This window comes from Myotis daubentonii, chromosome 2 (assembly GCF_963259705.1).
Source record: "Myotis daubentonii chromosome 2, mMyoDau2.1, whole genome shotgun sequence".
Classification (NCBI taxonomy): domain Eukaryota; kingdom Metazoa; phylum Chordata; class Mammalia; order Chiroptera; family Vespertilionidae; genus Myotis; species Myotis daubentonii.
Window position 1 is genome coordinate 68,561,971 of NC_081841.1, and position 17,204 is coordinate 68,579,174.

Genomic DNA, 17,204 nt, shown 5'->3' on the forward strand with positions numbered 1-17,204 from the left:
TCTGGATAGCCACGTGCCCATGTCTATTACTATGAAAAAAATCAGAAAAATTTTAGGGGACAACCAACAGTCTCTGCTATAGACTGGAAAAAGCCCGATACGTGACAGAGACAGAAAGGAAGGGTGAGAGCAAGATGAAGTTGGAGAGGTAGGCAGAAGCCAGATTATACAGTTTTAAAGGCCATGGTAAGGAAAATGAATTTTATTCTAAGGGTAGCCATTGGAGGTTAAAATAAGGAAGTACCATAGCCTCCTGAGCTTTTTAAAATGATCACTCTAGCAGGTATGTAGAGATGGTTTGAAGGGGCACAGGGAAAAGTGGAAGCAGATAATGTGGATATTGCTCTTTAAGAGATGTAGTGTCTTGGACAGGATGGTGGCATGAGAGGTGATGAGAAGTGGCTGAATGTAAATACATACAAGGAAGAGCTGATGGTACTGGATGATCAGTTGAGGTGAGGAATCAAATAATATTCCTAGTTTTATGCCTGAACAAGTGAGTGGACTGTTGGTAGTATTGTTTATGTAAGGGCAGTTTGAATCCAAATGTTTTTATTCATTTTTAGAGAGAGGAAAGGAGAAGGATAGAGAGAAACATCCATGAGAGAGAAACATTGAGATACATCAATCGGCTGCCTCCCTCCTGGGGATTGAGCCTGAAACCTGGACAGGGAATCAAGCTCGCAACCCCCTGTGCATGGGATGACAACCGAGCCACAGAAGACAATGAAGTACTTGTTAAATTTGAGATACCTACCCTTTTTACCCCTTACCATGGTAAGATTTTCAGTACTGTCTACATCTTTCAAAAATGTGAGGACTCCCTTTCCTATAACTAGTTATTTACAAACTCATTTTCTTCCCCTAGTGAGGATTTTTTTCCCTCACTTTAAACCAGTAATTTTTCCATAAGGTATGCAAGAAATTTACCTACACACATTTCAACACACAAAACACATACAAGGTGTGGACTGTTTTTCAGTAAAAGCCATCAAAGTGAATAGTTAAAAACACCACTTATCTACAAAATGGATAAATTTGATCAATATTAGTAATAAAAATGGACTTTTTGATGCAATAGGACAATTTTAAAAAATATTCTATTTACAGTGCTTACTAGAAAACTATGAACATAGCTCTTAACAAATGTTAGCTCATTTAATACCTAGGACCAACCTCTATAGTAGGCATTCAACAAGTTTTACAAATTAACAGATTAGACACTAGTAATAGGATAATTTAAAACTTGTTCAACAAGACTTAAATTTATCCTAAAGTTTTCTCAAGAAAGAAACAGTGTCAGTGCATTTTTTCCTAGTGCTCCTACCCTACACATTTACCATGAAAATGTCTTATGTCTTCCAGTAAAATATCCAAGCTAACAAAACCGTCAAATTAGACCTGTCCCTTTCTGGAAGTGATTTCTCCAATTTTACCAACTTTTATGCTATTTAAAACATGTTTTGAGTAAATATGGGGATGTTAACAATAAGGTCCATCTTTTGGTCTTAACAAAGTCCTCTATATAAGCAAACTAATGGATAAAGTGATAATACTTGGTGCAACTGTATAAATATATCTGTACTAGAGGCCCAGTGCATGAATGTCATGCACTGGGGAGGGGGGAGGGGAGGGCTCCTCAGCCCAGCCTGCACTCTCTCAGTCCGGGACCCCACAGGGGATGTCCGCCTGCGGGCTTAGGCCCACTCCCCGCAGCTGGCAGTCAGACATCCCCCAGGGGTCTTTAGCACTGCTGTGGAGGCCAGAGAGGCACCTGCCACGGCCACTGCCTTAACCAGCATGAGCCTGGCTTCTGGCTGAGCAGCGCTCCCCCTGTGGGAGCACACTGACCACCGGGGGCAGCTCCTGTGTTGAGTATCTGCCCCCTGGTGGTCAGTGCGCATCATAGCGACCCGTAGTTCCGCAATTCAGTCAATTTGCATATTAGGGCTTTATTATATAGGATACACACACACATATATATATAAAACCATATCTCATTTTTATTATTCTAACTTATGATTCCAAATATCAAGTTATACTTTTATTAATAGATTAAAATGCTCAGTAATACAAATGTACATACATGTACTTATATACATGTATGTATGACATTCAGAGGCGTATTCAGTTTTTTAACATGCCATCTTACAAAGCAGAAGGAAAAGTTCAAAAGGCAGGCAGAACTGTTGGGGAAAAGGTAGGGAAGAATATAAAGAAGTGTTCTTCCTCGACCTTTCCTAACATAAAAAACACGGTGAAGCAGAATGTTTAGTGAAATGAATAACCATGTGAAACACTTTCCACTGGCCACATCAACATTTGGAGTTTAATTTACACAGTATCTAGTAATAGTTCAAAATACACTGCATTCCGTAAACAGGACAAAGACACCTTTTGTTTTATGCTTATATATTTTTTGTTATTTAGGAGCGACAGATAACCCTTTGCTCTTCAGTGGTGTATTTTAAATTGGATTACTGTGAGTTTTTTGGAAGAAAAAGTTGATTTTACAAAAACAAATAAGAAAATTAGAAATTTTATTTATTCCGAATCAATTGCACGTAATTTACATTAATAAATTCCATCACTCAAATAGAAATAACAATTTTCACAACCCCAAAACACTCGCGTAGAGGGTCTTTTCAAGCCCCAAATGTCCACTAGTAACAAAAAGGGAAGAGTTTATCAATATAAAAGGGAACAGACTGATTACTTCAAAGAAAACAAATTTAATTTCACTGAGTGGCAATTATTTTTCTGGAAAGCAGAGACTTTTCATTTTCCTGAAGTTTCCACCAAAGCCACCATAATTTCCAACTGATATGCGCAGCCAGTCATTCGGGGCGAGAGAAAATACTATAAATCCAACAGTCTGAGAGAGTGCCCCCCAAAGTGCTCTAAAAACCTACTCCCCAATATGTTCCCTCCCACCAAGTTAAAAAAAAAAAGGCAGGAAGGGTGGTGAGTAGAAAATCGCGGCGGCTGGGCAGAGGGGCACTCACTTCTCCGGAGGCGAGGTGACGCGCTGCGGTCCCTGAAGGGCGCGCCCGGGCCGCGGAGGCTGCAGGGCTGCGGGAGGAAAGCGGGGCCGGGATCCGCGGGCGCCAGGTGCCGGGCCAGGGGGCGTTCCGGGAGGACGCGGGGCGGGGTGTCCACACGTACACAAACACAAACACGCTCCCCGGCCCGGGGAGGGCGGGCCCACGCCACCTCACCACTCCCCGGCCCGGGACCCCGCGGCCCACCGCGCACCCAGGGCCCGTGCCCCGGGGGAACCAACCCGCCCCAAGGGAACTGTAGCGGCCTCAGGCTCCGCTCGCTATAACGGCCGCGCAGAAGCTACGAGCCTCCCGGGGAGTCGGAGGGAAACGTGGCGGAGGCTGCGGACAGAGATGACGGAGTGAGGCGCCTCTCCCAGCCACGGGCCAACGCGCGGGAAGCGGTCAACCCGCCCCCAACCTCGTCCGGTCGGCAATCGCCTCTCCCACCTTCCGCCACCGCCTAAGGGAAGCCGGAACGACGGGGGTCACGGTGGGGGTCAGAGGGTAAAGGTCTTGCTCCCAGCAGCCTCCGCGGTGGATACGTCGCCATCTTGGATCCGCGGGACAAGAAAATTCATGCGGTGAGTTTTTGGCAAATTTTCGGAAGTCTGGCAGCGGGGCGCGCGGCTGGGGCGGCGGATTCGGGGCCCCCGCAAGGCGGGGGAATGCCTCGGGGCCGGTCCGGTCGCGCCTGGGGTCCGCGGGCAGCGTCCCGGCCCGCCGCTTCCCGTTGCTTTTGTCTCGGCTCCAATCGAGAGAGGGAGAGCAGAGCGGGCGGGGAGGGGGGGTGGCGGCGGTGGAGGGAGGGAGAGAGGGAGGGGGTGTGTATGGGGAGGGTGGTGGATGGGACGTAAAGCGTCGCGGCGCGGTACTTGGGTCGTTGCAGCAGCAGCAGCAGCTCTGGGTCGTAGGCCCGGTCCCCTCGGTGGGCGCTGGGCTTTTCCCTCCGACGCGGGTCTCACGGGCTCCCGCCAGCGCGAGGAGCCTGCGCCGCGCTGCTTCCTGGGGAAGAAGAGGAGGCAGCGGCGGCGCTGGCCGGGGAGCCCGGGCCCGCTCTAGACGGCGCTGCCGCCTTCCCCTGAGCTGCCGCGGCCCCGGGCTGTTCACATTCTCTCCGTACACGCACATCACCTGCAACTTGTGTGTGTGTCTGTGTGTGCGTGTGCGTGTGTGTGTAAGATGGGTGGTATTGGACTAACGGGTCTCGGGAGCCCGCAGGCTCCGGGATACCGAAGGGCCCGGGTGATGGAAGGAGGAGTGCAGCTGTGATGCCGCCTCTGCCGCCGCGCCCGGAGGCCGAAGCCCCCGCCGTGCGGTAGAGACGGAGTCCGGAGGGTCCCGGGCTGGCGGAGGAACCCGGGACGTTGCTGTCTGGGAAGTTGCCGGCCCCGGGTTTCTACTTCCGTCGGGGCCTCCGCACCTTTTGCTGGCTTCGGTCTCACTTAAAAGTTTTACGGAAGAAATGAGCGGAGTTAAAGGCGGCCTTCCTCGTTCTCGTTCGAGGCTGTGTTGTCCGCCGAGGCGAGAAGCCCGGTGACGCTCGGTGACTGGCGATCGTTTCTGAACGCAAGCTGAAGTTTCCTTTAGGGAGAGCATTGCCGGGGCTTTAGAATTTGCATTGATTCCAGGCCCCGGGAGCGCGGTGTTACCTCCGTGAAAGTCCTAACATACGGGTACCACACTCTCGGAAGGAGCCTAAGCATCAACTTCCTTTGGGTCCTAGGAGATGCCTGCAACATCCAGAAGACAGAATGCAACACTTTTTTTTCTTCTTCTTCTTCCTCTCCGTTTTCATAAAACTGTTGGTCATAAAACTTCCTTTCTTAATCTTCAGGACAGTTTCTAATAAGTATAAGAAAATATGCACTGATACGAACCCTTAGATTCTTGGTGAAGTGGTAGACGGTATTGAGTTAAAATCTGTTCCTGAGGGAGGCTGTACTTGAATTGAGCTCATAGTTGAACACATTTTCTGTCATGCTTGATATTAGGACTTCTGGAATAAGTGCAACTTTTGGTTTGCCCTTTGAAACAACGTAAGTGGAAGTGGGGGGGGGGGCATAGAAATTTGAAAATACTTACGTATTTACATGTTTATGTTGAGTTATTAGGGAACACTTCCTGTTATTTGACCACATTTGTTTCCAAATGTCCATGAATACATTTCTTCTGCAATTACGGAGGATGACTTTTCTATATTTAAAGGGTTAAGAATCACAGTGGACTGAACCAGTTAAATGTATATTTAAAATGGTTAGATGTCTACATTCTGAGCTCTTTTTATTGAAATACTTCTAAATGGACCAAGATCTTTAGTAAGCTTTCTATGTTGAACAACTCTAGTTTGTAGTTCTTTTGTAATACTGAATCAGAAGGAAAAATTCACTGTAAAAAAGGCAAAACTTCGGCACTTCTTTCTTGACTTCATAAGATCCTCGTTTAATTTTTAAAGTTCATTTTCTATCATTTTTTTTCCTGAGAGCTTGAATTGCAGTGACTTCTGTGAATACCTTGTGTATTAGAAAGGAGCTGAGAACCTTTCACAGTTTTTTGCATCCTAATTAATGCTGTACCCATAAAAATGAATTAATGTAGCTATCATTTGTTGGCAGAAACCTTTTATTCTAAGTATACTATGTAGAGCTATCTGTAACCCAATATGATAACTCTTGGGGAATGAGAATTGCCTTCATATTTAACCAAGCAACAAATACAATCTTTAAAACATTTTCAGTTTCTATAATACTTTCTTTTTAAAGTAAACTTACATGGTGGAAAAACAAGGGCAAAATTTATAGATATGAGTGACATAACTCTTTCATTTGAAAAGTACTTGATCTTGAAGATAAAATAAAACTAGTTCTCCCAAAGAGAACTAATTACCTATGTTTATACTTTAGAACTTTGGATATTTAATTCACTTTATTATTTTTGGGAGCTACTTTACAGTTAGCTATAACCTGAAAATTCTGTTTATTCAAAAAGTAAATAAATACTTTAGATTTATGAGTAGATTTTTCTAGAAGTACTTCTAACCCAGTTTTGGTTTTTATCTCTTCAGTAGATAGATATTGATACTAAAAGTACTTGTATTTGGGGGGAAAAACTTACAGATTTTTTTTTCCCCACAATCTTTGGGGGAGTTATAGTATTTCCCTTTTTAGTGACAAATTTGCTTCATAACATTTTCTGATACTATAGAAAAATAAAGAAAAGGTAGGTTTGCTTCATGGAGGCATATGAAATAATGAGTGTAACAGACTAGTAAGGAAGTTAACAAATTTTTTGCTCTTTGTCTTAAAATTTTTAAGTATAGAAAGTTCATTCTATTAGGATTACATAAAGTCAAACTTTCCATGTGCTTGCTTAAATAAGCATGTGAAGACAACTTATGCAAATAGTGATACAATCTTAGCAGAAGATACTACTAAATAAGATTTTATTTGTTACATAGACTTCTAGTGGATTTTGTAATACAAAGAAGCAAAAGAAATCAAGGTACCAGGTAGGGCAGTTTTACAGACAGTTACTCTGAGTTACACTGTAATGTTTGAATAGAATTATATACAAGATTGATGTCAAGGGATCCAATACTGTGATAGGAGTCATTCTGGTTGATTATACAGGTGACTGTCCTTACTAAGGATGATTTCTACCTGTGATACTTAGATGAATTTCAGTGTGACTTTGACCAGATATTTTAAAAAGAGCTATATACTAAAATTGATGTCTCGTAGAAAGTCTGTCTTTGAAAAGTAATAGAACAGACATTAGGATTTTGAGTTTTTAGAGTTATTTTATCATTTTTTACCTTGGTTTTGTTCATTGAACCTTTTCTTCAATTTAAATAGTACACACACACACACACACACACATTTTTTCTTGTTACTTTAGTTTTTTGTGGGTTTTCTTTTTTAACTTGGCTTCCTTTTTTTAAACTTTAAAGACTCCTTTCGTATGACAAGTCACACTGATGTGGTTGTTCATTTATTTACTTTGTCTATAAGAATGACCTAGAAAAATAATTTCTAACAGCTTGTTCTCTGATACAGATGCAAATTTCCAGGTATATCACTTGGGGGTATGCTTTATTTGGAACTAATAAAATGGTTTGTAATATTTTTTTTTGTAAGACCCATAACTTATATAATATGGAAATGCAAAATGAATTATCTAGGAGGGAAAAGAAAATTTCCCTTTTCTGAATACACTTTAATGTGTTATATATGCTTTGATTCAGGATCCAAGTCTGTTTATATACTAGATATTTTGGACATGTTTGCAACTTACTATGAAAGTGTTCCTCTCTTTTTTTTTCTTTCAGGTGAATGTATTTAGGTGTGTATGGGGGAGGGATATTTTTACTATCTCTTCTCTGTTGATTTACAGACTTCTTATTCTTCAAAACTCTATTCAGGTGTCGCTTTCTTTTTTATACATTCATGTGAATTTATTTTTTATTGTTTAAAGTATTGGTGTCACTTAATGAAAATTTAGCTGGCCCCCATACAGTTTTTATTGAACATGTCATACTGTATTGTAATTTACTGTCCAACCCCATTATCCACTATAACCTCCACTGGACTGTAAGCACCTAAGAGGTAGTACTTGTCCTGTTTATCTTTACATTTCTAGTATTTTCTCTAGTGCACAGTGCTTAGTAGGTATCGATAAAGATGCAGTAAACAGAACAGGTGCCAGATTGTCCTTTGACACGTAATGCTGTCAGAGTGCTCTGCTTCCCAATCTACATATCAGACTGGTTGGAAGGGGATGGGAGAAGGCCATCCTGCATTCCTTCACTTCTTTGAGTCCTTACCGTTTTGTTTCTAAATTATCTATGGAAAAGAGATAACCAGCTTCTTAGAGAAATGTGTGTAGAGTGCGTGCAGGACTAAGGGAAGGATGTTAGTAATAAAGTGCTTCTGGCAGAGTGTTTAGATCTATATATCTTACTGTATTTTGTATGGCTAAGGTCACTAAAGTCATTGGTTGAAGGAGATATTTTGTATTTATAGTTACATGGTGACATATATTTACCATTGCTTAATATATATGCTATTTTAACTTTCTAAAATCTGAGAAATTGCAGTTCGAGATAAACCTGGCCTTTAAGAGTTTGAATAAGAGATTATACACCAGTTTTATCCCTCCCTCCCTTTTTTTGAGATACAGAAATCAAAACAGGGTAATGACCCCCAGTTGTATCTAGAGGAGATGTTAACATTTAACTTAGATTTTAAAAATCATGCTTTTTGTTTTATTTGCTTATATATTTTTCAGAGACTTTATAATTACTAAAAACTGCTAAAGATACAGAGAGGGTATTTATTATTATTTTTTAATTTTTTAATTTTACAGAGAAGAGAGAGAGAGAGAGAGAGAGAGAGAGAGAGAAACACATTGGTCAGTGGCCTCCCACATGCGCCCCAACTAGGGATTGAACCTGCAACCTAGGTATGTGTCCTGACTGGGAATTGAACCCACAACCTTTTGGTGTATGTGATAACGCTCAACCACTGAGCCACCCAGCCAGGGCAAGAGGGTATATTTTTTAAAATAGAACTCGATTCATTACTCAGGACACCAGTCCTTTCTCCGCTTTTGCTAAATTGAAGTATCTTTTCTGATGTGAGAGTACATAAGAATGCACACTTAGTAAATTTTTACTTTGCCAAGGAATGATAAAATAAGCAAGAGAAAATTATGTGTCCTGGCAGTTTAGGTAACAATGAGTAGATCTGCTTTTTTTCCCCCCCAAAAAATTGATACACAGTTTTTTGTTTTTTGTTTTTTGTTTGTTTGTTTTTAAATATATTTTTTATTGATTTTTTTTTTACAGAGAGGAAGGGAGAGAGATAGAGAGTTAGAAACATCGATGAGAGAGACATCGATCAGCTGCCTCCTGCACATCTCCCACTGGGGATGTGCCCGCAACCCAGGTACATGCCCTTGACCGGAATCGAACCTGGGACCCTTTAGTCCGCAGGCCAATGCTCTATCCACTGAGCCAAACCGGTTCGGCGATACACAGTTTTTTAATTTGTATATTTAGATGTTGAAACATAACTGCATTTTGTTTCAGCATCTGGACAAAATGTAATGACTGATTATGTAATACACTGTATTTGGGAGAGGAACATTTGGTTTTCTGTCATCTGGCAGGAGTGTGTATTTGTATAACTTTTTACATTGTAAATTATAATACTTCTACATACAATTTTGTATTTAATTTTTGGTTTGTAAAAGTCTTTCATAGATTGGTCAAATAATATTCCATAAGTTTACCATGCCATTCAAAGTACCTGATTCCTTTTGGCTTAATTTTAGTATTTAATATTTTAAAAATGATTTACAGCTTGCAAAATACTTTCCTTCATCTCAATTTTATATGGTTGTCATTTTGATGTTAATTTTAAAAATAAAGTTAAATCATTATTATTTTTGTTTTGTGTTGTTCATCCTCACCTTGAGGATATTTTTTTCCACTGTTTTTTAAAGAGAGTGGAAGAAAGGGGGGAAAGCAGGGAGAGAGAGGAAAGTGAGAGAAAGAAATATAGATGTGAGAGAGACATGTCAATTGGTTGACTGGGCCTGGATGGAACCTGTAACTCAGGTATGTGCCCTTGACCAGTAATTGAACCCAAGACCCTCCTTTACACAGGCTGACATGCTAACCACTGAGCCAGGCTGGCCAGGGCAAAATAAGGTTAAATTTTAACATTAACATAAAGGTCAGACAGTCAAGCTGCCTTGATTACTATGACAATTCATAACTGGGAATGAAGGAGGCTATTTTATCCTTAGACTGGACTCAGCATCTAATACCTTTTTCACTCAATGCTACTCTATATGTCGGTGTAAGTAGAAGGTTTGTTTTTGTTTTAACATCGTCTTGCAGATTCAGAATAATTTAATTAAAATAATAACAGGAGTTTGAAAGAGGAGTAGTAGGAAATTTTTGTTTAAAGCTTGACTTTCTGGCAAAATACATCAGCTGTTCATATATTTAAAGATATAAAATTTATTAAGAAACACCAAAACTTTAAGTAATAATTCTGTTGTAATGACAATAGGTAATCACACTCATACCACATTTTCTAAATTTACATATTGCCCAATTATTTTGCAGGAAGATTATGTGCTGAGCATATATGCCTCGAGGTTTGCCTTGATTTAATGCACAGAGTAGTGCTTCAGGAGTGGAGTTTTTATAATTTTATATGTGAGCATGTCTGTTTTCAGATTAGAAAAAATTGAGCTGTAACCTTTCTAATCTATACACATTTGTGAGAAATTATAGATAGACTCATAGACATGTCAAGCCAAACTTTATTTGAAGTCTATAGCAAAACTACTTAACCTGGCAGCAGAGATAGCAGTTTTCAAAGTGTTTAAATTTGATGTACAGTCATAGGCTACATTATGTCATTTTGGTCAATGATGGACTGCATATGCAGCAGTGGTCCCGTAAGATTATAATGAAACTGAAAAATTCCCACACAAATCCTGAATTCGGAGCACAGCACATTACATCACATGGTGATGCTGGTAGTCATATAAAAGTATAGCACATACATCTACAGCAGTGAGCAACAGTAGGTTTACAGTTCATATGGAAAATAATATAATAAGTAATACAAGAATAAACTTTTCCATGTAGTCAACTACATGAAACCTATTGCCCCAACCCTGTATGTACAATACAAAATTCTTAATAATAACTGTGTTAGTGGTTTGTATATTTACTGTATTATACTTTTTATCATTATTTTAGAGTTACTCTTTCTACTTATAGAAAAAGTTTGCTGTAAAATAGTGTGCCATGTTATGCCAGCAGTAGTCTCATGTTTATTGCATCTTTTCATTGCATTATTTTCTCTTGTGTTTAATTTAATGTTGCATTGTTTTGTACATTAATGTGCTATACGGGTTTGTAGGCTAGGAACAGTAGGCTATATGCCATATAGTCTAAGTTTGTACTAGACTATACCATCCAGGTTTGTGTAATTACACTCTATAATCTCACAAAGATAATAGCCTAATGAGGCATTTCTCATAATGTATCTTTTTGTTAAGCCACACATGACTGTATAATATGCTTTTTTGTTCTGTATGTGTGTAAATCACACATTCTAAAATAGATGTGTGTATCCTATATAATAAAAGGATCATATGCAAATTGACCCTAACAGCGGAACGGCCAGAACAACCGGTTGCTATGACACGCACTGACCACCAGGGGCAGACGCTCAACACAGGAGCTCCCCCCTGGTGGTCAGTGTGCTCCCACAGGGGGAGCTCCCATAAGCCGAGCTGATGGCTGCGAGCTCAGCGGCTGTGATGGGAGCCTCTCCCGCCTCCTTGGTAGTGCTAAAGATGTCCGACTGACGGCTTAGCCGTCAGTCGGACATCCCTTGAGGGCTCCCGGGCTGCCAGAGGGATGTCTGATTGCCAGCGCAGGGAACAGGCCTAGCTGGCAGGTGGACATCCCTGGAGGGGTCCCAGACTGTGAGAGGGCGTAGGCTGAGCTGAGGGACTCCCCTAGTGCACAAATTTTCGTGCACCAGGCCTCTAGTGTATATATATATATAAAACAATTACGGTCCAGTGCTTCAGGGAATTTGACCTCTTAGGGTATTTTAAAGCATAGCTTGAAACCACTGGACTTGGTCTCTAAGGTCACTTCCAACCTAAAATCTGTGTTTTTAAAAAAGAGTTCTTTCTGCAGATGCAAAATTTATAGAATTTACTTGTTTTTAGTAGTATTTGGATACAAATTGTTTAAATTTAAATTTTAGTTTCTACTGGTTGGTTGTTAGAATTCTAGCTCTTTCCAACTAAATCCTTTAGTAATTGTTTATTCTCTTGTGGGCATTTCGGTTGTGCTGGGTATATATGATAGTGAATAAGACAAGTCTGCTTTCATGGAGCTAATATATCTTAGAGGGGGAGATATTACATAAACATGCAAACAACTAAACAATTTTAGATAGTGATAATTATGATGAAGAAAGTAAAGCAGATAAGAGTATAGCAGTTGATTAGGGCTGAAGGATGAGACTATTTTAAGTAGGGTAATGAGGGAAGACCTCTCTAGAGATTGCATTTGAGCAGAAACCTAAAAAGGAGAAAACCATGCAAAAATCTGGGTGATTGTTTTCCAGGCAGAAAAAATAGAAGGCTCTGAGAGGGGGTCAAGTTTTGCATGTTTGATGATAAGTTGTTTTATAAACAGTTACTTAATGCTTTCTACCGAAATAGGAGTGAATTGTAAAGGGGGAAAAGAAAGATGATCAAGACATAATTCTTGTCTTAAAACTGCTGAAAATATTTTGGTGGATCCAATAATTCGTAATAAATTTTATGAGAGCTATAGGGAGGAGGGAATATTTTTCATTTAGAGTCTATAAAAATGTTTTCCGGATCCGGTGGAATTGGGGTCTTAGTGGAAAATTATAAAGAAGAACAAACTAAAACTTGGCATAGACTTATAAAACCTTTTTTAAGAGTTGGTTTTTTTTTGTTTTTTGTTTTTTTTTTTTTTTTATATATTTTATTGATTTTTTTACAGAGAAGAAGCGAGAGAGATAGAGAGTTAGAAACATCGATGAGAGAGAAACATCGATCAGCTGCCTCCTGCACATCTCCCACTGGGGATGTGCCCGCAACCCAGGTACATGCCCTTGACCGGAATCGAACCTGGGACCTTTCAGTCCGCAGGCCGACGCTCTATCCACTGAGCCAAACCGGTTTCGGCGAGAGTTGGGTTTTTTTTTAGTTTTGCCAAGTTTTAGATAGTAGTTTTTTTCTTAGAAATTGATTAGTAATGATTTTCATGTTCAATCAGATTTCTTTGAACAGTCCAATAAATGTTACTGTTTGCCATGCACTATTATAGGTGCGCTGAATAATTCTTCACGTTTACTTTTTAAGGTGCATGCTGTGGATATATATGCTAGAATAGAGCGGTCTTGCTTGAGAGAGTTAATGTGTTGATTTTAGGGAAGTGGCCTTTGAACTGGGTTTGAAAGGATGATTTGGAGTTCACTAGGTTGGCGAATGTACAGAATCAGCATTGCATATAAAAAAAGCCTCAGAATATACTGGATTTGGAGAATGGTTAAGTAATTTGCTCTAATTTTTTTTTCTTTGTGTTTTTTGTTGATAATCCTCGCCTGAGGATATTTTTTCTTGTTGAATTTTGGAGAGAGTGGATGGAGGGGTGGGGGGAGAGAGAGAGACAGAGACAGAGACAGAGGGATGTGAGAGACACACATGGATTGGTTGCCTCCTGCACATGTCCCAATTAGGCCCAGGATTGAACCTGGAACCCAGGTATGTGCCCCGGACTAGGAATCAAATAGGAATCAAACCTTGACCATTTGGTTCTCTGGCTGCCGCTCTAACCACTGAATACACTGGCCAGTGCTTTTTGCTAAATTCTTGATGGAGTTCTGAGACCTCATGAGAAGTTGGTTGAAGGAATGGATTTGCCATAGTGTGAGAGACTTTCTTAAAGTATGAGTAATAACCAAATTTTTATTTTAACAAGTCACGTGATAATCAAATTTGTGCTTCAGGGGCAGATTTTAGATTCCAGAGTTGACTTATAATTAAAATTCAAGCTTGATGATGTAATATAGTATATTTGTGAAATTCTTGAAGAATTATTTTCTCTCCATTAGTGAGTATTTTGTATTCATATTGGCAGGTTTTTGTGTTTTTTTATTTATTTAACTTTATAATTTCGAAACTTTCATTTCTGTTTTCCAGAGAACTTGTTACATATATACACCAGTGCTATTAGTTCAAAGTTTTACATTAATGGGTGGAATTCATTACAGAAGTTACAGGGCAGGCAAATTTTGAATGTTATTTGACATTATTTGTAGACTTGAGATTTAACATTACTTGGATAAATTAGAATAATACCAAAAACTCTAAATTAATGACATAATCGTTCATAGGAGCTGATACTTATATATTACTAAAAGTGCTTATTTTGCAGTGCTAAGGTGTGTACGTGTTATTCCCAATACTATATAACCCAGCGGTTCTCAACCTGTGGGTCGCGACCCCTTTGGGGGTCGAACGACCCTTTCACAGGGGTCGCCTAAGACCATCGGAAAACACATATATAGTTACATATTGGTTTTGTGATTAATCACTATGTTTGAATTATGTTCAATTTGTAACAATGAAATACATCCTGCATATCAGATATTTACATTACGATTCATAATAGTAGCAAAATTACAGTTATGAAGTAGCAACGAAAATAATTTTATGGTTGGGGTCACCACAACATGAGGAACTATTAAAGGGTCGCGGCATTAGGAAGGTTGAGAACCACTGAATAACCCTTAGTTATGCATTTATTTTAGGTTGCTAGCATTATTTGTTAATTCTGACATACAAAAAAAAGAACCCAAATGCATGTTTTTAAGTGAAAGGAATTGATTCCTTAAGGATGCAGTTTTAGGAAATTACTACTTTGAATAGCATGCATTATATAGCATTTTTTTACTAGAAAAAGTAAATGATTCTATCGAGATGACTTGGAGCTGCCCAGCTTGCCTAATTGTCTATTTGGTTCCTTTTTGACTTAACAAAATGGAGCTACTTATAACTATTTCCTATTAAAGAGAGTTATATTGTGTTGGAATTTTACATGATGTTGTTAAAGTCTTTGGTAGCAGCTATGGAATTGGAATTACCGTTGTACTGCTTTTAATTAGCTGTGTGACTTTATTTATCTTTTCTAAACTTAAGTGTTCTCATTCAAAAATGTGGATAAACAACAATACTTACCTCATAGAGTTGACTTAAGGAATAAAAGGCTTTTGTGGGTTGTGTGAGGTTTTCTTTTTTCTTTTTCTTTCTTTTTTTTTTTTGAGTGGGACTTGCTACGTAAAGATGCGCTTCTGAGGCAAATGATAATTAGCCACAATTTATTTCATAGAGTGCACTGTGCTCTTTTTGTTCCAAGTTTGTAAATGTAAACAAGAAGGATGCAGGTTTGTTCTTAAGTATCTAGGCATGTTTTTCCTACCAGGAATTTTGTTTAGATGACATTGTGTTAAGTAGTATGTGTAGTATTTTGAGTAACATAAATACATCTTAGCATTACTCTCATGGCACATAAGAGGCATTTAACAACCTAATGTGTAGAGCATTGGCTTGGGATTCAGTCAGACTTGTGTCAACCAGTTACAACCTGAGTTATGTTGCATTATGGATAGCAAGTTTGGTTTTTTTTCTATGCCTCTTTTCCGTATCCTTAAAATGAATACAATATCTCCTTTTAGGCTCTTCAGAGAGTTAAATACAATCATATAAAACACCTGACAATAGGCTCTTAGCACTCTTGATTCCCATTTCTTTGCCTTTATGCAGAGGAAATATTCCAAAATTCTGGAGGAAGTTTAGAGGAAATTCTTAACATAGCTCCTATCACTTAATTTTTGAAAGTTGAGAAAGTTGGGTCATTTATTTACATTTGAGTATATACTCATTTTAAATGAAGAAATACTATATTATTTTGGAAAGACACCATACTTGGATTCAGAAAATGTGTTTTATTTAGACTCCATGAATTTATTAGCTATGTCCCTGGGCACATCTGTTAATATTTAAGGACCTCAGCTTTTTAGTCATTTATACCTCATAGTGTTCCTGATGATAATTGAAGTAATGAAAGTAAAAGTGCTTGGTTAACTGTAAATTATGTGAGAGTGTTATGGTGATGATGCCTTATTATTAGTGGTTGTAATGAAACTAGTAGTTTCTTAAGTTGTGTGATTCATTTATTCATTTTTTACCTTGTGCTACTGCTGCATTTATGTGGTTTGCCCTTTATTAAATTAAATATCTGGCTTATTGGGTTTGGGGGAGGGGGGATGTGAAGAGGGAGAAAATGATTCTGCTATGATCATCAGAATAGACCAATTGATACTGATATTTTTGCTTGCTGAAGTCCTGATATTTTCTGTGTGTAATATATATAGATAGGAATAGCAGGAAGTTGGCCTCATCTTCATTCTGTCATTAGGATGAAAGATTGTAAATATTCCTTGGGTTCTTCCAAATTTTTGTAGTGGTATTTGTGTGCTTTCTCTTTATCATTCTTAGCCGGACATTTTTCTTGACATTCCTATTTTTCCTTACAAATGAAATGAATTTGTAATTTATAATTAGAGTATTGAGAATGTCAGTACAATAGTTTGAAAATATTCTTTGTACTTTGTTTATGTAATGTGAATAACTTTCACTGTTTTTTCCCCCCTCCCTTAAATCTCTTAAGATCTCATGCCTACTGAACCTTTTGAAGCATTAAAGTACATACCATATTAGGAAAGCAGACTAGTACTAAGTAGCTGCAGTAGCAAAGTAAGGAAAGTGAATCACAGAGTGATGAATTTGGAAAATGATTGTTGTACATTGAAGGAACCCTTATAAAATCTAGTTACTGATATGTGCTTGTGAAGTCTGCTGATTAATCTCGTATTATTAAAAAGCTGCTTTCACATAAAATGCTCTTTTCTGTTTATACTTTCACATACTAAAACTCTAGAAACTAGAATTGTGCTACCCTGAATCCTCAGGTTGTTCCTCCATTTTTTTCATATTAACTAAGGCAAATAATTTAAAATATAATAAAGACAACTCATTCATACCAGTAAACTTATTTATAAAACTTACACTTATAATATAAAACTTGTAAACTTCTAGGAGATATGCATATCCTGGTCACGATATGCCCCTTTGTAATTTTTGATGGTTTTAATAATGATTGTCAGGCACGACAGTATGCTCATGTGTCAAATGTGATTTATGTTCATTATGTTTACTGTTTCTAAGAAAAAGATAATTTTTTAACACATTTGGAAAAGGTTTAATAATAAAGGCTTTTTGCTGAAATTAACAAGAAGTAACTAGAGAATTCATTCCTCAGAATAGTCTACATCCTAAACTGTATAGTTAAATGGCTTTTATTTTTAATTGTATATGCCAGCCTTGGGCAAATGTACTTGCTAAAATCTTAAGCCATGGCAAATATACGTATTTTCGCTTTTACAAAATTGACTGTTGGTTTTAATACTATTTCAGAAAAAGTTTATCTTTATTTCTAATATGTCAATTAGCACAGAAAAAGAG

General features: G+C 38.6%; 1 protein-coding gene and 1 long non-coding RNA gene across 16 annotated transcripts in view; one reads left to right on the plus strand and one right to left on the minus strand.

Annotated features, from left to right (window-relative positions):
• LOC132227931 (uncharacterized) overlaps positions 1–3,141 on the minus strand; it is a 59,498-nt gene extending 56,357 nt beyond the window's left edge. The window contains exon 1 of one of the 3 annotated variants that reach the window (XR_009451257.1): positions 3,006–3,141. This is a non-coding gene — a long non-coding RNA (uncharacterized LOC132227931). The remainder of the gene's footprint in view (positions 1–3,005) is intronic. The other 2 variants (XR_009451258.1, XR_009451259.1) reach the window with 2 other exon arrangements.
• Positions 3,142–3,185: 44 nt separating this feature from the next.
• CNOT2 (CCR4-NOT transcription complex subunit 2) overlaps positions 3,186–17,204 on the plus strand; it is a 139,642-nt gene continuing 125,623 nt past the window's right edge. For 2 of the 13 annotated variants that reach the window (XM_059683628.1, XM_059683627.1), the window contains exon 1: positions 3,186–3,625. In XM_059683628.1, the coding sequence (XP_059539611.1) occupies positions 3,621–3,625 (5 nt within the window). In that variant the 5' untranslated portion in view covers positions 3,186–3,620. The remainder of the gene's footprint in view (positions 3,626–17,204) is intronic. The other 11 variants (XM_059683622.1, XM_059683619.1, XM_059683618.1 and 8 more) reach the window with 8 other exon arrangements.